The 21,076-nt window shown below is 40.4% G+C and overlaps 1 protein-coding gene across 10 annotated transcripts; it reads right to left on the bottom strand.

Annotated features, from left to right (window-relative positions):
* Positions 1–651: 651 nt before the first annotated feature.
* On the bottom strand, positions 652–18,819 carry TDRD1 (tudor domain containing 1). Of its 10 annotated transcripts, none has more exons than XM_068198109.1 (22): positions 18,612–18,819; positions 17,049–17,167; positions 15,865–15,929; positions 15,521–15,668; positions 15,035–15,140; positions 14,676–14,715; positions 12,347–12,395; positions 10,756–10,836; positions 10,259–10,435; positions 9,655–9,762; positions 8,966–9,136; positions 8,453–8,701; positions 6,922–7,044; positions 5,937–6,047; positions 5,589–5,759; positions 4,422–4,667; positions 3,793–3,909; positions 3,475–3,585; positions 3,053–3,220; positions 2,504–2,725; positions 2,285–2,331; positions 652–1,674 (listed from the first exon to the last, which is right to left on the bottom strand). In XM_068198109.1, exons 2-22 carry the CDS (start codon positions 17,116–17,118, stop codon positions 1,582–1,584), a joined length of 2,673 nt encoding a protein of 890 aa, XP_068054210.1. In that variant the 5' UTR covers positions 17,119–17,167; positions 18,612–18,819; the 3' UTR covers positions 652–1,581. The 10 variants fall into 10 exon arrangements, with proteins under 10 accessions (XP_068054210.1, XP_068054202.1, XP_068054207.1 ...); XM_068198101.1 differs by having other exon boundaries at positions 18,656–18,802; XM_068198106.1 differs by having other exon boundaries at positions 10,756–10,833; positions 18,656–18,802.
* Between the last annotated feature and the right edge of the window lie 2,257 nt (positions 18,820–21,076).

Below are 21,076 nucleotides of genomic sequence, written 5' to 3'. Positions count from 1 at the left end.
AAGATTTCAAACTAAACCTAGCAGAGAAAAAACAATGCAAGAGGACCCCAAGGCTACTTGAGGAACTCCACTGGGTTTCCAAAATTTTTTGCTTGATTTGTTCCTACATCAATGCTCCCAAGAGTTCACCTGAAAAGAAGGGGTGAGCTAAGTACCTGAACCACATGAAGTCTCTTACTTCTCCACTTACTGCCACGTGCCTTTGTGAAACACCAACCACTGCTTTCCAGTTTTGTTTTTTTTACCCAAGTAGAACAAGCAAAGATTCACTTTTCCTTTGTCCTGCTTATGAAATGCTTTTGGCTACTGCACTGCAGTCAAACTCATCTTCTGAACTGCAGTGATAAGTGCTAGGAGAGGGATGATGTGGATGAGTGAACAAGAGGTGTGGGAGTACTAAAACATCAGTGAGGTGCTTTGCATGAGAGCAAATGCTTGTGCAAGGCACTCTGGTCCCAGAGAGTCAAAGGACACTTGACAAAGCCACAGTCTTGGTTCAGAACCAGGGGCATGAACAGAACTCCAGAAATTCAAGCACAAGCATTCATCTAATTATTAGTTACTGCAAGAATATGATGCAACAAAAACTAAGAGGGAGTAAAAAAAATCTGAGGCAATTTGAGTGCAATAAAACATTAAGTCAAAGGAAAATATTTTGCAACTATTTTAATCTCAAGATTCTTCCAATCTGCAAAAGGCCAAATTGAAGTATGTGTTGTAAGTGGACAAAAAGGCTGACCCTGCAGTTTCAATCAGCAAATGTCTATTGTGTTCCACAAAAAATAATCTGACATTCCTGAATTAGTCAGAAATGACTGATAATCTCTTAATACTGAAATAGTGATAATCTCTTAATAATTTGATTCAGTATTTTTGTCATAGCCGAGACTGGGTCTTTTTTAGTATGGTGTGAAAACTTGATGGGGTAGAAATCCTGATGATGTAGCCACACAAAAAACAGCTTCAATACAATTCACTTCAAAATAACATTCACAGATGCATATTCTACAGCATAAGTGTAAAGAAAGAGCTGTGCACATTAAAGTGTTTGCTGATTTTAGAGAATTACCTGTATACAGTCCATGACAACATTCAACCTTTAATGATACTGAAATCAAGGCTATGAAGAACAAATGGTGGTCTAACTTCAGACCAGAAATTAGGCTGAAAGATGAGTAATCAAAAGAAGATACAGAGTTTTTCAAGTAATATAAATGGTACCAAAGTTAAGTGAGCCTTACAATTACACAATTACAATAATTTCAAATGCAAGTCTGCAGAACAGGCTCACAATGTAATGGCCATTACATAAACTTCTGTCCATTCAACGACAAAATACAAGCAAAAAGTTTAGTAGCACATGGTGGCATAAAACAAGAACAGAACAGAAATTTTAGCTTGCAGCTTTGCAATCCTCTAAGTTACATCGCAGTAACAATCAAGCATACAGATAAATGCAGGTACTTAAACACAGTTTCTACAAAGTGACCCTCATTTTTTTAAGCTGATGCTCTTGGTCTTCTAAAAAAGGAACTGCAGCAACTTGGTGGACATGAAAATGAAATGGTGCGTGTCAGAGACTTAGTGCTTCAACAGATTTTTCATATCAGTGAATCCATCTGGATTCCCAAACTTGTTTAAAAGGAAGAGTAGGACTTGTTTATGCTTTTCAAGCTGTGGAGTAAGCAGAAAGAGTTAGAAGTATACAATTCTGGGGGTTTTTAATTGCTGATTTCAGATCAGGGTAGATGCTAATATGACAAACTCAGCTAAATACCATATTAATTCAATAAATAGATTTAGTTCCTTTCTGTTGTAAAATCTTCTGGAGAGGGAAAAAGCCAACAGAATTGTGGCTGACTACCCCTTGTCCATGTATGTGTCCCTCCTCCCCCTTTTTTTTTTTTCCTGAAGCAGCTTCCTCAAACTAAATTGATTAAATACTCTAATTAAGATTGAGATCAGCATCTTAAATTAGAGAACAGGGCAAAGTGCCACTGCTGAGACTTCAAACACGTAAAAAATGAAGTAAGAGCTGTCTGTGGGGCAAAGTACAGACTAAAGAAGTCTGTGTGCTCTAAACACCATCCTCCCTCAGCTTCAGGGTGCTCTAATTATTACCACCATTTATAAAAAACCCTGAGAAGTGGTGTCAGAATACATTTCACAAAACTTGCATGCTTCAGTAGCTATTATTCCCCCTACTCCCATTTGCTTCCTACACAGGGTTTCTTTTGAATTCTGGAAACATGAAAAAGGAAGTATTGCTTGGCGTGAATCTTACTTGCACTTTTAACTCCTTGCAGCAGCAGTTGGTCTCACCTTCGTTACCTATAAAAACCAAAGTGAATGAGCAGAATACGCACATACATTCCTTCCCTAATTTAAGAGGTGACATGTGGCACTGTCCAGGATTTTTACAAGGAAAAGTCATTTAGCCACCCCATGTGCTTACAAGTTCTTCAGAATAAGCAAACTGAAGTAATCAAGCCAAAGTATTTACCTTGATGTTCACTGTGTGAGTTTTCAGCACTGCAGGATGTGACCAAACCCTCCTTTAGCAGTTTGTCAGCTACATTCACATAACCATTGTCCAAGTGTTTCTCCACTGTTACTAAATTAACATTTCCATTAATCCCTTTTACTGTAATTGTGACATGTTGCTTCAATAGTAGTTTTTTCAACTTGTCAAGCACTAATGGAGACCACTTAGCTTTCTCTATTCCTGTGAAAAAAGGAAAATCAAGTTTGTTACATAAATAATTGTTTAAGCTACAACTTGAATCATACATACATGCTTTGGAAAACGATACTAAATTTTCCTAATATAAATAGCTTAAATTCTAGAGATAATAAACTACAAACATGTTTTCTAAACCAGCTTTTACCATGTTTACCAATATACTATTTCAGAAGATCGTCATGTTGTTTACCGGTGTTAAGGAATGAACACTACCACCAGAACAGGTAAAAATTTATAATGTTCAAGAAAACCAGTCAGAGGTTTTTGGGGTGGGGGTTTTTTTGCTTATTTTGGGTAGGTTTTCTTTACCTGCAAGTGAACACGTAATTGTCTGAAAAGGCAGCTTTAAATAGGTATCGGTGATTGGCAGCACCTTTGAAAGGGGTAAAGTTTCTGTGTTGCCATAGTCTCCATACAGAACTTTCACCGCAGACTGGGAAGCTTCCAGAACAACAGCTCTGTACCAATTGCCATTACCTGAAAAGATTGGGACAAGAATGGTCACGTGTGAATAATCTTATAAACACAGTTTATCATGAGAAAAAGAAACTGTAGAGTTTTTAAAGAATTTTTAAATACTGCGGTGGATATATAAAAGGCCAATTGACAAGAAGCACAATTAACAGATCCATAAGCACTTTCAAGTTGGTGTTTTTTCCTTTGTCTAAAGCAAAAATGAAAGCTGTGTTTTACAATGGCCAAGGAAATAGAAAGACAAACTATTGTCTCACCTGAAAACTGAGCACAACAGGCTTCACCCAGTTTTGGCTGGAAGGGCTGTTTGTTACAAGATCTACAATAGTCTTCCAGTGAAATCAGCTCCTTAAAGAGATTCTTATGACCTACAGAAAAAAACCCACATTCACTAACCATCTGGGTAAAATGAAGAGCATACTTAAGCCCCTGCTCCCATCTTTGACATTTTTATATTTTCCTGCTGTCCAAGATACATTTCTAAATGGTTCAGTTCACTACACACATTCATTTTATTAATTAGCTTGCAACAGTAACTTCTTACTGCTATTAGGAACAATGAACACTTTTCTTACCTTTATTTGGAACTGGTACAGCATAGAACAAGTCTGGGCTTACAACTTCAGTTACACAGACAGACATGGTTTCATCTACAGCCAATTCAATTGATTTCCAGTGCCCAAGTGAGGTTGCTAATAGAAATTGTAAGAAAATGCAGTGTTATCACTGTCCTCCAAGCATACACGTATTTTAAGGAACTGTTATTTTATTTGGTATTTATAATAATGTTTTGAATTTCAGACACGATTACGTGCCTTCCCTTCAGGAAGACAAATCTAAATCAAGATAAATGATGCTTACTTTGCTGTTCATAAACTGTTGGCATATAAAAGTAGCTAAAGTTAAAAAACAGCTCAGAAAAAAGACCTTGAAAAGCAAACATGAGAAAAGTTTCAGTCATAGAAAACTTCTAATTCTCTGATTCCCACAGAGTCAAACAACATGCATTTAAGACAAACACAGCAACTTTTATCTTTCTCTTTTTGTCTGTAATGCCACCTGCAGGGCAACTGGTGTTCAACTGTAAGAACTGACAATATAACCAAAACTATGCAATAATTGTAGTTAAACAAGAAAATAACAGTTACAGGCTGGAATACTGAAATTTCTTGTTAAATCTAGAACTTAAAATTCCTTTAATTACCTTTTTGGTCAACAGACTTGTTTGGAAAGTTATTTTTATCTTGTAGAACTTCCTTTACAACCAGTTTTTCTGCAGTTAGTATCTCACTGATAATTTTTGGACAATCTGTGGAATTATCAGTAAGGACTACACCTGCCCCATCTTCAGAAAGGGAAGCTACTGTGGCTTGAAGTTCTAAGCCTGAAGTGTACATATGAAATCTTCTTGTAGCTTCTGGATTCCATTTGCTATTTCCAGGCTTTATACCTAGGAAGTAAGAAACTATTAAAATATCTCCATTCATTAATATTGACTTTCCTCGACATTATAATTTCCTTTAAAAAATACTTTAAAAAAAATTTCTTTAGAGCGTACCCTGAAATATCAAGGCTACTTTTACTACCCCAGGGCAACACATTGTTCTTCAACCTGTAAACTGCTCTCCCTCTTCCTCCTTTTTTCTAAATGCCCACATTTTCTCAGGACTCCCAAGTTTCATCTTCTGTTTTTTATGATTCAACCAAATAAATCCTTTGCCTTAACACAAACAACACTATTAAAACCGGGTTTGGATCAGTACAATCAGGCCTTTTTATCAAAGGAGCCTACAAAACCTAAGTGTTTTAAGGGTGGGTGGGTGGGGGAACGGCACAAGACACTTGAACAAAATGAGGTTTTGAGCTTTTTCCTGTTTTCCACAGTTTTAATTCTTAAACCAAGCAGATTACACCTGAAAGAAAGAAAGTTCTGCAGAATTTTGAACGGTGTGAAAAAGGAATTTGCAGAACATCCAGAAACAGCCATACAGTGCCAAACTCTTCAGGAGTCAAATGAAAGAGAACTGCAAGGCCAACTTGCTTCACTTAAATGGATTAGCTCATTTTCCTGCAAAAGTTTTGAGAAATAAAGTTGCACAAAAGCACATTTACTCCTAGGAAGGCAACAACCAAAAACCAGTAAGCACTACGGATGAAGCAGAACTAAACAAGCTCCCTTCTGACCAGTAAAGCAGTAAGCAAAGTCCATGCAGATCACTCCAGAGAACTGTCAGCTCAGAGAAGAGAAGGCAAACAAACAAACACAAAAGAACAGAGTTCTGCACAGTATTCCCTATCATCATCTCCTTCCCCCAAAGCAGCAAGTCTCTAAATGCAAGAGCTCTTTTAAGAGAAACTTCCTAAGATTCACCTGAGAGCCAGCATTTAATTGCTTGAAATGGAAGTTTCAGGAACGAGGAGGAGATCTGTCGGATATTATCCCGTGGTACATCCTCAGTATTTCCATAGTCCACAAAGCTCACTCGAACACGTCCATCTGAAGTGACATTTTGCACCACAGCACGGTACCAGTTACCATCCTCTAATTTTAAAGAAGATAAAAAAAAAATAATAATTATTTCACACATTTGCTAAGTCTGCCAGCTTTCACTTGTTAGTAAATAAATACAATTCTTTGCTGTCCTCTGCCAATGTAAACTATTAGCTAATTTTTCATGTTCACCCTATAAAAACAAAACTGTTTTAGTCTGTTACTTGCCAGAGTAAAAAGCACAGCAAGGGTCTCCATTCTCAGGCTCAAAAACATCTGGTGGTGTTTTCTGGCAGTATTCAGACAAGGATTTGTTAAGTGAGTTTAGAGCAAGTAACTCTGAAAATTGGAAAAAAACCAAAGATGAGATCAATGAAATGAGATTACTTGAACTTTATCAATGCTGTCCACTCTACTTGTAACCACTCACTTTTTAAGAACTGCCCCATATTTTTTGTTTGAATGCTTTTAGCTCCCTCTTCAGCAACTGAATTTTGTCACATTCTTTTCCTAGCATTTAAAATGCCAATGGCTATCAGAAGTCTTTATACAGACTTCTGGTAGAGAAACAAGATCACTTTTTAACTAATCCAATAGGAAGTCACATCTTAATGGCTGCATTTTCTCAATTTTGTATTGCAATTATTGTATCTCTTTAAGTTTTTATAAATTACAACAGCGTACTAGAAGAGAGCTCCAGTAAATATAGTCTTGGCACAGGGAACATGTATCTTATTTGCTTTTATTAACAGAATCACTAAATCATGAAGGGTGGAAAAGACCCTGCAAGATCATTTAGTCCAAGCATCAACCCAGCACCACCACAGTCACCCCAATACCACATCAAGATGCCTCTTGCACACTTCCAGAGACAATGACTCTAACACCTTCCTAGACAACTTATTCCAATGCCTGGCTTCTCTTCCAGTGAAAAAAAAAATTAAGATATCCTTTGACTAGGTTATGGTAACTCTTTCACTTTCCTCTGCTGCTTATCTTCAACATTTTCAGATTTCAGTACTGTGATCCAATTTCTTTGTTACTCCACTTGTATTCTTAGATAAAAACCTCAGAGATAAGCCTTTGTGCTGTAAGCTTACTTGACACAGTAAACTATATATATATAACTATATATATATATCTTTGAACTATAGTAAATGACAAACCAGGAAGCAAAGAAACTATCAGAAAAAATTAAGCTGAATAAACTTACCATGGCTGTTTGAAATCTGACAGTAGAATTCTCCAGGACTGTACACTGTACACACTATGACACTGAGTGTTTGGTTAAGAGTTAATTTAATCCACTTGCATATTCCTTTGTTCGTTGTGTCCTCTAGAGAGGACAGAAAAAAGCACAGAATGAAAAGAAATTAAAGTCACTTTTACAGGGAAAAAACCCCATCCCGAATGCTCATCCGTGTCCTCGAATTTCTTGTTATAAACTGTCCAAAAGACTAATTATCCTTGAGAGCCTCTTTGCAGAGTAAAACCAAGTAAGAGAAATATGCCAGTTCTTTAATGTATTTCTCCATTACCAAAAAGAGCAAGCCATAGACAGCAGGGAGGAGTAACTACACAAAGAGGTAAAGACTAGCTGGCAACAGCCTGGGCAAGAGGGACACTGGGGAACTTTGGTTCCTGGAAAAAGGAGCATAGAAAAAGGAAGCATCTGTCACCAAGACTACTGGAAACAATTTAAGGAGGAAGAGCAAAAAAGATTACTAGAAAGACTGGTTGCAGAAATTTGCACTGAATATTATATTCAGGTACCCGAAAGAAGCTTATTATTTAACACAAGTTGTAGAATACATCATGGGAACACTAAATCATGGCAAACTGGAGAACACACTCTGTTTAAAACCTGCATTTAACAGCTCTAGCTCAGTGACAGAAATGACAAAAAGGTGAGAGGTAACTAATAAACCAAGGAAATACAAAACGGGCCCTCGATGAGGGCTGCAGATCAAAACGTGTTTAGATACAACCAGGAAAGTTACTGTTTATTTGAATTTTTTTAAGATTCCTTACTCTTCTGAATAAAGACAAGGAATAATTGTGTCCTGGCCACAAGGCCTCTACTGAGAAAGACTGAAATTATTTGAACATCGACTTGACAAAAAGTTTTCAGTACCAATGGATCAGAAGAGAATACATACGTTTGCCAGACATAGGATGGAAAAAAAAATGAGCTTAGCATGCTTCATAAGAAAGAAACCAGGAATCTTCCCCAAGATTTCAAAGAAATTCAATGTAACTTAAGTAAAAATCTCTTGGATTGAAGCTTTGGTCACTAAATTCAAACAAGGCAATTTAAGCATAGACTTGAAGCTTTATAAGCTACTACAGTTCAAATTTTCAAGGACTAAGTATGTGGGTTTATATGTAAAATATAGGACAATGAAGACGACAATAGAGCAACTATTATTTGCACTAATGGATAAGGATGTAGGAATAAGCAGGTAATAACTAGTCATAGCCTAATTCAACTGGAAATTTTAAGACTTCTAATAAGAGCATGCACCAGCTTCCCAAAGCAGGCAATTCCAGCTTTGTTAAGTGTGCACACACATACAAACACACAATTCTTTACGGTTAAGATGCCATGGCTAAACTTTGGACTTGTGAAGGCTACACTTGATGAGCCAGACTGAAAAGCTCTTGGAGATAAGAGCTTGCATTCTCTGTACCCACTCTAGCAGGAGGTAAACAATGGCAGGGCAGCAAAATGTGTTCATACTCACTGTTGGCTTGCTCAACATCAGTCCCTCTGGCTGCTGGTAAGGCCATGCTCAGTTCCTCAGCTGCAAAGCCTCCCTCAACAAGAAGGCTCGATACATTTATTACTGGAGTACCTGAGGCATCTGTAAGCTCCACCTTGGATTTAGAACTCTCTTTATCCACTACTTTTACTGTCAACACTTTGTCTTTCACCAGTTTTTTCATGTAAGAAATACCTTCTGAGGTCCATGCTCCTAATGGTGGCTTTACACCTAAAAAGTCACATAGTATGGAAAGGTTCTGAGGTCAGTCCAACTCTCACCAATGTGTGGACAGGTACAACAACTGCAAGTACATTCTGAAATACTGTCACATTGTGAGATATGCCACGACCGTTAAGAATTCTGGGAATAATGCCTACCATTATCTCCATCCTTCCCCATGTTTCAATGTGAGATACTACAGGTGTGGTGGTTATGTAATACCACTTGTTTTCCCCTTATCTAGTTTGAAACTGCTAATCATTTACTTCATACCTGCCAGGCTACATCTTATGGCTTGAGCTGGCAAGTCCATCAAGCTTGGAATGATAGGACGAAGTCTGGTCAGTGGAAGAGAGTCAGAATTACCATAATCCATATAGTCCACCAAAACAGTGTCTTCAGAAGCATAAGCTGTAACAGCAGCACGATACCAAAGGTTGTCTTCTAGAAAGGAAGATACAGATGTAATATCTGAGAACAGAATGAATTTTTTTTGACAGATCAATATAAAAATACATCCATCTCAGTACAGCTCAGGACTACCAAGTGCTAGCTAAAGTAGCATTTTGAGAAAGTCTATCAGAGCAGCATCATTCCATATAATCCCATTTCTTCTGTGCTTCTTTTGGGGACTGAAATGTCAAAGATATACTTATTTCCAACTCTAGAGAAATAGCACTTAGCAACATAAAAAATACAAACTTTCCATGATCTCTTAATAAGCTATTCTCAATAATCTGAATCCAGTGTCAAGAGTTTGCTCAATAAAGGGACATTTTAAAATTGGTATTTTACAGATATAATTTTTTCAAATCACTACCTAGAATTACCCACAGCTAAAAATCAGAGATAAATAAACACTATATGAAATATATGAAGTCTATATTTCTAAACATAATTACAAAATGTATCTTTTTGGTAATAAATAAGGATATAACTTAGTATTTTCACTCCATTTTTACCTGTGAACTGGGCACAGCACACATTGCCAGCAGCAGGACGGAAAGGTGGACTACTGGGAATTTTGCCACAGTATTCATTAAGAGATGCTTCAAGCTCAGCAAGTTGACCTGATGTTAAAATACACAGGTTTTGGAACATAGCCTGTCTTGCAATTATTACAAAATAATTTAGCTCAAAGCCGGGCAGAACATCTTATAGTCTAATGGAGATTATTTCAAATGTTTAACATTGATCAGACTAGGGCTCTTCAGTCATTAACATCCAAGAGTCCTCAGTGTGTCTGAGGAATCACAGCAGTAAACAGACAGGGAAAACCAGTGATGGATTTTTTCAGCAAAGGGTCAAAGCTGAAGACAGTGCAAATTGAAAGCAAACTAGTGGAGGCATGCCAGGAAGAAACCAAGGAAGACAGTTCTTCCAACAACAGGCAGATGATGAGGTAGGCCACTTCTTCCCAAAGGACACGCTTTGCTACTCATTACCCAGAATTAAATGGCTGCACACAGACAAAGAAGAAAAATTCACCTTCCTCTAGGCACTCCCTACCAAAGAGAAAAATGCCATACCAGGCATTCTGCATCCCATTTCCAACCCATCACTTACGGGCACTTTGCATCCGCTGACAAAAAAAGGTGTCTGGATTTTGGATGTGAGAAACCACACCAGAAAATTCATCTCCAATACTTAAAGAGACAAACTTGGTAATTGAATTAGCACAGTGAAAAGAGTCTTTATCCTCAGGTTTTTTTTTTTCACTTCCCTTTGAATGGTTTTCTGATACTGCACATAAAAAAAGAAAAAAGGTTGCCAATCAAAAGCTAGCTAACTTTGAAAACATAAACATACTGAAATACTTTATTCTTTTTATTGATGCTTTGGACTTTGATGGCTCCTGTCATATTATGAAATTAATGCTCACATAATAATCACTATACAAAAGTTTTATACTAATAAGATGTCTATGAGCGAATGTCAGTAGTGTCCTGAAGCTACATTAGCCAACATTTCTAAGTCTGAGGTGATGCTAGTGAGCAGCTAGAATATCATGTAGTACAGGAGGAGCTACAATTCATCAAGTTTAGCTTGGTTTGCTTGCTTACCTCTTGGAGAGTCTACTTTGGCATCACCTCCTGAAGTTAAATGAGACTTCATTTCTAAGGGAACTTTATTTAGGCAGTCTTCTAAAATATAGATGGAAGAATAAATGATTTATCACATAAAATAGCCATCAGCTAGTTTCACTTCCGAACCATCCCCTGAACCAGATCTATATTCCTATCACAAGGTGAGCATGTTCTACTTACTTGATCAGCACTTAATGTTTAAAATGCAACACAAAGGTAATTTCAGAGTAGCTCAACTACTTGAGTTCTCTGAGCACATTCACAGCTCCAAGACTGTCTGACTTCATAAAATGAGCAAAGCAGTAACAATCAACATTTACTTCCAGTCACTAAAGACTGTGAGCTGAAAAACTAATTATTGCTTTTCAGACACAAGGATTCCTCACTTACCTCATTATTTACAACACTGAGTATGCAATGATTTAGTCAAGACGTCTTTGTAAATCTTGGTTTCTCAGCTGCTACATACTCCATTTCTGATGTGTAAAGCAACATTCCAAACTTTCAATACCACTGTTTTCAAATTAAAACCTCAATACAGGTGTTTCAGTTGCTTATAAAGTCTGGAACGAACGCATGGAACACTTCAAGAATGCAGTGACATCTATGTGATCTTCTCTCCAAAAGGTTAGTAGGTTACACATCACTTTGCTACTAGTGTGCTGTGAAGCAATCAGATGTGAAATATGCCCAGCACAATCCTTAATTTACAGGGGACTAAAGTGAACCACCCTTTGACAGACAGCATAGTATTACATGGAGATAAGCTTCCTGCACATGAACAAGTTTAGCAAGCTAAGAGGATCAACCACCACATCCCTGAATGTTTCTGTGGGCTGCAGATCAATTAAATGAATATGGTCTTGGCACTACATGGTTCCTGCTCTGCAGCCAGAGGAAAACCAGAACAACAGCCTTCCACATGACAAAAGGTACACCTTGCATGTATTGACCTGCTTTGACAATCAAACTCAGCTCAACTGAAACTCTCAATTCTGACTCCTCAAAGGTCTTGTGCTTGGCTTGTCTCTCACTGAAGCTTGCGAAGTCACAAATATAAACATGCTTATAGAGTTCTCCAATGGATACAGCAATATCCAATGATTGTTCTTTCTTTGGAATACTTAGTGAGCATGTATGAAATAGAATGAAAGCTGGTAAAATCCTGCATGGAACTAGAAACTGATACTGTAATTTTTTAAGAGTTAAAAATGCATGAGAAAGAAACAAAATGGTACCAAATTTTCATGCATCTATTAAAACAGAAAAATAAACAAGATGATCCAGAACACACTGAAGTTAATACAATTCTACTGGAAAAGCGACCTTACTAAAATTCAAGGTTATTAAGCTCAGCAAGGTATTTCAGGTACTGACATTTTATGGAAAGGTGAAATAAAGTAGAATTGAAAAAAGAAAAGAAGTCAAGGGAGAGGTTGGGAGAGTGACAAGAGGGAGAAGGGCAAAAGAAAAAAACAAGTGTTATCTTTTACAGGTTTTGGGGATGGGTGTGATCATAAAAGCCTTCATTATGGTGGGGGTTTTACCCACACAACCAAGTGCTTACCAGAATCTGGAAGAACGACATCTACAGCAAAACTCAACCTCACTTCCTCCTGTAATGTATCAACACCAGTTAGTGAATAGTGCTTTCCCATGAGCTGAGAAAAAAAAGCTGGCAATGCCTTCATTCCATCCTTTTCCTTTTGGATCATAATGGACAAAGAAACAATTATTGGCCTGGAAATAATATAATTAGAACAAGAGGGGATAGCAGATTATTTCCCCTTAAGTGACTAAATAATAAAGGCCTTCAGAAATATCACCTTGCACATTAAAGCTGCTGTTGGGACTTGAAGTGCTATCAACTCAACTAACTTCTGCACTCTCTTCTAAAGCATTGGAAAATTAAGGTAAAAATAAAGAATCCCTCTAGGAACTCACCCCCGGTTGGGGTGAGCCCGGAAAGGTGGCAAAGTCTCTCCTCCAACCCGTGTCTCCAAAGAAAGACTCAGTAGTCTTCTGTTGTCCGGTCTCAAGGTAGTTTATTGTGTGTTATCTAAAAGATTTCTCCCTGAGCTGCTGCGGTCCGTTCAGCAGTCAGGCAAAGGCACACTCCACCGCCCAGGGGGCTGGTGCCTTCTTTTATATCACGTATTACGTATTAGATGTTTACAGTTTTTCCCCAATGCCCATCACCTCTATTGAACAGTGACTTTCTACTCTAAGCCAATCTGTGAGTGCCAACATCACCAAGAACATGGAGGTTAGGAAGAAGAAGGAAAGAGGACAGGGCACACCCAAATCCCTCCATCTTAGAACTTCTGACCCCCATGTACAAAACTCAGACCCCTCTGTACAAGGCCTAAAACCTCCCTGTAACAGCACTCAAAAACTCTTCCTCTCACTTTGTGACTACTTCTACTATAATATCTAAACTTTTGTGATTTCTTGTTCTTGCTGCAAGGTTGGTAAATTGTTCCATGGATCAGGTTCAAAGCCACAGGGGTCTGCAGCTGCATTCCAGGGTCTCAAATGCTTCTGACCTGGGCCCGGAACATCCAAGAGTGTCCAAGGGACATTCTGGGTTCCGACAAATCCCCAAAAATTGAATTACTCTATTTTAAACAGGTACAAGTTATGTTTAATATGAAGCTGTTCAGCTGTAGCTCCTTGTAGTAACAAAGTTCAAGAAACACTGCAGAACATATTGAACATCAATGAAGAACAAATGCTGAAGACTCACACATTCACGTCCTCACCTGCTTTGCAGGAGAACTCAGCTAAAATTCCCACTTATGATGCTCTCATAAATAACAAGAATCAAATTCCACCTGCTTCCTCATAACCTTGACACCTCAGAGTAGATGAGAGCTACTGCTTTATCTGCTGGCATCCATTTTTAGAAGTCTAATAATTTAATGTAACCCACCTTAATACCCTTCAACATGCAATCTAAGCTCTCTTACTTCTGCAGAACTTACGAGAGCTTCTGAAGGTGAACAGGACAACAAAACCCCTTCTGTTCTTTGAAAATCAAGTGACTGCAAATATTTATTCATATTCTACAACCATTTGGTGTACTGGGCCCTCACCATCAGTTGATCAGTTTCATTAGAGCCCAGTCACAAGTAGATACACAACAGGAACTAACAGTTTGAACTAACAGAAGTCTCATGACATGAAGCCTCCTTTCTAAATTCCTTCAAAAAGTTAAACAGATGAATAAGGCTACTTCAAAGAAGTACATGACAAAAGAGCTCTGCAGTGCAAGCAAGAGGCTAGTTGGAGATTTGCAAACTTACTCGCTTTCATAGATGTGATCCCAAGAAACCACAAAGACAGAAAAATCAACTCCTGCAGAAGAGTTCATAGGAAGACTGGAAGAAATGTTTGGCTCAAAGATCAAGAGAGGCTTCAAAACATTACAGAGGAGAACTGTGTCATCTTTAGTTCCTTCTACAGCAAAGAAACAACAGCTTATCTGCATCTGTTACTGTATACTACATTAAATGTATTTCTCTAATAAATTTCCTAGGCTCTAAGAGTCAGCACAGGATTTCTTCACAGAAACAAGACACCAGAAGTCTTCTGAATTGGACACACTACATCTGTTTCCTTGCCACACTATTTCTCTAGCAACATCATAAATGTCTTAATTTTTAACTTTTTTCACAAGTTTTTTTTTTTCAAATAAAAGCAGGGTTGTCTGATAGTGCTTCTAAGAGCTCTAGAAGTAACAATTTTCTGAATGCTTCTCCCAGTAACTTTTCATTTGAAGCACTGATCTTTCTAAAAGGAGAAACTTGTTCCTTTCCTGTACAGGTTAAATGAAGCACACTGCCACTCACTCACAGCAGATCCATTCAAGATATAGTCAAAATTATATTCCATACCTTAAGATAAACTCCCGTGTTGATTTTGCTATTACTTAAACTGTAATCAAAGAAAAATATGTCAATTTGAAGAACCAAAGCCTGAGAAGTAGCATAAATAATACAATCTACTTGCAAATAGATAAAAGGCTGTGTTCATAGTATGTAATTTTTGCCAACCCTTATTTCTCATGCACTAAAATGCAGAATTACAAATATGGTAATATGCAATAATGACAGGTATAAGATAATGCAGTACCAGCCTAAGAATAAGCAATATATTTTACTGTAACAGTGCCTTCCCATGGTCATTTATGTTGTAGTGGGATGGACATAGTCTTTCTGGGAAGATTATCTGGCAGAACTTTCAACAAACTTACTTCTGTTTAAGGGGACCACAAACTACTCTATGTGCTGGCCAATCTTTTTTCTGACAATCTGCAGAGCAATAGTATGTTTGCAGACACTGTGAGCATCTGAGCTTTCCTAAAACAAACCAAAAGAAAGACAAGAGAAGTCTGAGCAAAACACGTATTGGAAGGAACAACAACTGTTTAAATAACTGCTTTACAAAACAGCTCCTCTGCAATTCTAAGTACATACAAATAGGTATTTGTATTCACATACAGCTATTAGACATTGCTGCCCAAATTCCTTCTACATTTAGGGGGAAAAAACCCACTATTTTTGATAAAGAAATGCTCTCTTCCACTTGTCAGTTCTGTTACTCCAACTATGTTCTGAATAGAATGTACTTGTGTCTGAGAATTAAAAATATTCATCCATTTAAAGACATTTCTGAGAAAACCCTGGTTTCACTGATAAATCTACTGTATGTCACAGGCTACAGGACAACAGGCACTTACCAAACAGACCACAACGATGGCAAGTGCCCCCTTTAGGGGGTGGTACTAACAAACTCAAGAAACTCTTATCATAGCAAATAGAAAAAGCTCTCTTAGAGGAATATTGCAATTTCTTTGGCTTCCCATTAATCCAATTAGAATGTGACACCTGTGGAAGAAAAACCTGAAGTCATTCTTACTGGAAAAAACCTGTCCATCAGGGTAGAAATATTCTAATATACAAAAACACAACAACAAAAGGAGACAAAACTTCTAAGTTCTAGAAAAAGAAATACATGCTGATAATTCCTGCTACCTAGAAATGCTCAGAATACTTGGGTCAACTATAAAGTGAAATAACTCACAGTATTTTCTTTATCAGCTGCAGCTATGCAGTCCTCTCTACCAGTTTTGTCTTCCATAGAACTTCCTAGAAGCAGAAGTATTTGCAAAGGGATCTGATTAACAACACCAACACACACCTCTGTTATGGAATATCTGCAGAAAGAAACAAGGCTCTTGGCTACTCCTACTATTATGCCAGCCCATTTGAGCAAATGGAGATGCTTGGACCATGACACACTCTGGAAGTCACTTGTTTTCATTCTCATACCCCATTTACTCAACCATGCAATCAGTGGTATTATTAAAACAACAGTTTCACCTTCTCTGCTTATCACTCAATACTGAGAAACAAAACACTCTGAAACAACAGATTCTGACTTTCCAGTGAGTTGCCTTATAAACCTTGTGGTCTTTCCTGTGAGTTTTTCTTTACCAAACAACTCTTAGAAGACATTCAGCTAAGCCTGCATATCAATATAGTAGGAACTCTGTTTTTACAAGTGGGCAACTCATCCACCTACAAAGAATTTGTTTCTGTGCTAGGCTGCATATGCCACTCATATCTTGTTCCAGTCTGGCAGGCCTGTCCAAGGTCTCCACAGAGACAACATAAAGCTTACATGGCCCTTTTTCCCACCTGGAAGCAAGTGAATCTTGTAAACTCTGCCTGAACTAGAACTCTTGCCTAACATGAAATCAAATTTCATGAACTCTCCAGACCCAAGATGTCTGCACATAAAGCTAGTTCAGATCTCCCAAAATGAAGCCTTTCCCTCTCCCCGGCTTGGAGTAAGAGAACATGGATCAGACAGTACCAAGGTACTTAAGAGGCAAGAAGCATTGCTGAAGGAACTCCAACTCCCATGTATGGGTCCAAACTCCCTAACACCTCAATTATCCTGGTGGGTTTTTTAGTTTCTGAGGCATTTCAGCAGGCACAAGTTTGGACAATTAGGAGCTGTATTTATAAGCCACTCATACTGATGATGTGTATCAATGATAAAGCATATACACAATCACAGAAGAATAAAGTCAAGATACCTCTGTCAAGCTTATTGCACTTGTGCTGCTGTTAAAACTTCCTGTACTGTTTCTACATTTGTCAAAAATAGCCTATATTGTTTGCTTACAAAATATTGCATTTTGTTAAATATTTCAGAAACTCAGCCTCAAAACTAAAAGCTTTCCAACAGTAAGTTTGTACCTGTGACCCTGCTGCTTAAATCTGCGTCTGCAACTTCATTATGTTGAAGATTAAGTGGTTCTGCCATCATGTAAAGGTTGACATTAGAGTATGACCAAAGGTGGCTGTGGGCCAGGTAACTGCAAAAGCATGGATTTAAAGATTAATTCAATTCAGGCAGGCACACAAAGTATTTTTGGGTCATATTCTGAAGATATATTTAAGCATTCATTTTGGAAGGCTAATTCTCTGCCATCTCTTTCTTTTGTTTGCACAGCAAAACACTCTGCGGTAAAGAATTCAACAATGAATACTGCAGATTAAATGAAGAAAATTCCTTTAGAAGAGGAACACACTGACAAATAGGGGCAGCCATCAACACCTGCACATGAAGCTCACTGTGTCTCTGGAGGAGACCTTGCTGTACTTCTGTTTAAAAAGTCTGCAGTAATAAAAAGCACAGGCTGCACTCCCGGGTTCCTCATGCCCGGGAGCCTGAGGGGAGCCACTGCCCGAAGAGCAGCTGTCCGAGGGGAAGCAAAGCTCTGTGCTCTGCCGAAATGCATTTTCAGCACCTGCCTTCCAAATCCTAAGGGGCAATATAATTGTTTAAAATTAAAAGTATAGGAGAAAACAAACTAAAATGAAGCTGCGAATAAAGCAGAGTAGTCAGAAGTGACATTGCAAACCAACTCAACCAGAAACGTGCTTTCAGTAACCGCAATTAAAGAGGTGTTATTAAAATTAAGCGATTCTAAAGTGATTTTTAAGTTATTAAAATTAAGTGATTTTAAGTAACTCAGAATAAAATTAGACAGCCCCGTACCACGGCCTCCAGCCAAGCTCGCAGCCAACCCCGCCACCTCTGGCCCTCTCTCCCCTCAGCAAAGCGCTCACCCCCGGCTCCTTTCCCGGGGGAAAGCGAAGCGCCCACCCCCTGCCCCTCTTTCCCCGCGAGCAGGGCTCACCGCGGGCCGCCCCTGCCCCTCTCGTTCCTCAGAGCGGCGCTCACCCCGGGCCGCCCCTGCCCCTCTCGTCCCTCAGTGCGGCGCTCACCCCGGGCCATCCCTGCCCCTCTCGTTCCTCAGAGCAGCGCTCACCGCGGGCCGCCCCTGCCCCTCTCGTTCCTCAGAGCGGCGCTCACCCCGGGCCGCCCCTGCCCCTCTCGTCCCTCAGTGCGGCGCTCACCCCGGGCCGCCCCTGCCCCTCTCGTCCCTCAGTGCGGCGCTCACCGCGGGCCGCCCCTGCCCCTCTCGTTCCTCAGAGCGGCGCTCACCCCGGGCCGCCCCTGCCCCTCTCGTCCCTCAGTGCGGCGCTCACCCCGGGCCATCCCTGCCCCTCTCGTTCCTCAGAGCAGAGCTCACCGCGGGCCGCCCCTGCCCCTCTCGTTCCTCAGAGCGGCGCTCACCCCGGGCCGCCCCTGCCCCTCTCGTTCCTCAGAGCAGCGCTCACCGCGGGTCGCCCCTGCCCCTCTCGTCCCTCAGAGCAGCGCTCACCGCGGGCCGCCCCTGCCCCTCTCGTCCCTCAGAGCAGCGCTCACCCCGGGCCGCCCCTGCCCCTCTCGTTCCTCAGAGCAGCGCTCACCGCGGGCCGCCCCTGCCCCTCTCGTTCCTCAGAGCAGCGCTCACCGCGGGCCGCCTCCCCGCCGCCGGCGCTGCCCCACGCGGGAAGCAGGGCGGGCCACTCACTCGAGGACCGTCGGCGGGAAGAGAGGAAGCAGCGGCCCCCGCAGGCCAGCGACGTCTCCAGCCGCTCCCGGCGGGTCCGTGCCGCTCCTTCCGCCCCGCGCAGGCGGGACGCTGATCCTCAGGGATGGAGCGGGGATGGCCGCGGCCGGAGGAGCCTCACTAGTCCGGGTTACTCCAAGCCCCATTCAACCTGGCCTTGAACGCTTCCAGGGATGGGGTATGGGGCATCCACACCTTCTCTAGGTAACTTTGCGTCACGGTCTCACTACCCGCACAGCAAAGGATTTCTTCCCAATATCTAATCTAAACCCATCCTCTCAGTTCGAGGCCGTTCTCCCATGTGCAGTCACTAAGTGCCCTTGTAAAAAGTCCCTCTTAAACTCTCTTGTACCTTTAGGTACTGGAAGGTGCTCTGAGGTCTCCCCGGAGACTTCTCCAGGATGAACAGCCCCGGTTCCCAGCCTGACCTCACAGCAGAGGTGCTCCAGGCCTCTGAGCATCTTTGTGGACATAATAATTCATGGTTGAACAAGTAACCCCAATTTATTTCATACAAAGTCAGAAAATGGCTGTGAGAGCTATGCAAAAAGCTGAAATTTGATACATAAAATTGATGCATTTGTATTTTAAAGTATTTGAATTTCACCCTGCAGCTGAGAACATAGATCACTTCATCTCCCATTTCCAACCTATTCTCATTATCCTTTGTCCTTTTTCCTCTTTCTTTTCTATACAAGGTGTTTTCCCCTTTTCTTCAACTTTTGTCCCCCACCTCCATGTCTCTATCTTCATGGGAAAATATACTTCATCCTCAAGACTGCTGCAGTTTTATGCTACTACTCAGACATGATCTCAGGTGTTCTCAGTGCTGTGCAATTAAGCTTTCACCAAAAAATAAATTAACATGATCTATTTTAGTGCCTACATTGTTGTACTTATTATTAAAGTGTATTAAATCAGTGATGAATTTTATTGTTAAATGTTCCGTACAGCAGGGAATAATTATCTCTGTTCACAGAGAAGTAGCTGAAGCATAGCTATTTTGCCTTAAGTCATTTGGCATCTGGCTGTGACAGCATTTAGGTCTAAATTATCTGTATTTAAGTCTAGGATCCTGTCTGCCAAACTAAGCATTCTCAAAAGAAAAGTGAACAACACATCTGAGGACTGCTGAGTTTTCTCTCAGTGGTTTAGATACCCCCTACTAAAGTCAGAGGAAAGACTTCCTGGCTCACATGAACCTACAGTCCCCAGCTCCAGCCTGAGCAAAGCTGAGTGGGTGGATTAGAGGCTGCTCTTACAAGAAGTAAAATTGGGTGGGATTTGGTGGGACTTGAGGAAACCCATGTGTGAAATTGCTCAGCATTGCATATCAGGGTAGGCACACCTGTATGTGGGAGATTGCAGGGAGACAGAGAGATCGACATCATACAGCCTTCATCATCTCCCTGCCCCTTGTTCCTCTGTCCCTAAGATTAACCCAGTAATCCTCATGCCTAGGAAGAACTAATACCAGTAAGGCACTAAGAAATGCTTCTCTGTCATTCAAACCTCTCTCAAAAAAAAAAAAAATAGGCTTTCTTTGTAGTTTAAAACATCTAGGCAAGATGACCCAGCACCCTGTCCAGCTGAATCTTAAAATTGTCCAGCGCTGGGCAATCCACCACTTCCTTGGGGAGATTATTCCAATGGCTGTTTTTTCTTATTGTGAAACATTTTACTCCTGTGTCTAATTGGAATCTCCCCAGAAGAGATTTGTATCCATGACCCTTTGTCTTTTCCATGGGAATCCATGTAAAAAATTAATTTCCATCGTCTTTGTATGTACCCTTTAAATACTAGAACGGGGTGATAAAGCCCCCCATGAGCCTTCTCTACTGAGAGCCGAGCAAGCCCATTTCTCTCAGCTGTTCTTCCTATGTCAAACTTCTCAAACCTTGATGTTCTTTGTGGCTCTTCTCTGGTGCCTCTCCAGCCTGTCCATCTCTGCCATGTAGCAGGGACCAAAAGTGAACACAGCCTTTCAGGTGTAGCCTGGCAAGCACTGAGTGGGGCGAATACTCCTTTATCTGTGCCGGTGATGCCCTTGTTGATGCAGCCCAGCATCCTGTTGGCTTTCTTTGCTGCAGCAGCATGCTGTTCACTCACGGTGAGCTGCTTGTCCACCAGGAACCCCAGGTCTGTTTACACAGAGCTGCTCCTCAGATGTGTAGATACCAGCCTGTGCTGCACTTCTGGATTACGTTTTCCAAGGTGCAAGACATTATACTTGACCTTGTTGAACTTAATAAGGTTCTTGTTAGCTCACTCTTCCAGCCTGTCCAGGTCTCCCTGCAGGGTAACTGAGTGTCAGAGGTAACT

The sequence above is a fragment of the Anomalospiza imberbis genome, chromosome 8 (assembly GCF_031753505.1).
Source record: "Anomalospiza imberbis isolate Cuckoo-Finch-1a 21T00152 chromosome 8, ASM3175350v1, whole genome shotgun sequence".
Taxonomy (NCBI): Eukaryota; Metazoa; Chordata; class Aves; order Passeriformes; family Viduidae; genus Anomalospiza; species Anomalospiza imberbis.
This window is presented reverse-complemented; position numbering and strand designations above follow the sequence as displayed.

Bases quoted from the DNA above. Each gene is read 5' to 3' on its own strand.
- TDRD1 (XM_068198109.1), bottom strand. From the start codon at position 17,118: ATGATGGCAGAACCACTTAATCTTCAACATAATGAAGTTGCAGACGCA. The intron at 8,702-8,965 runs GTATGAAGTAAA...GTGACTTTTTAG, and splicing joins CATAAGATGTAGCCTGGCAG to GTGTAAAGCCACCATTAGGA. The intron at 3,586-3,792 runs GTAAGAAAAGTG...TTTTTTCTGTAG, and splicing joins TGTACCAGTTCCAAATAAAG to GTCATAAGAATCTCTTTAAG.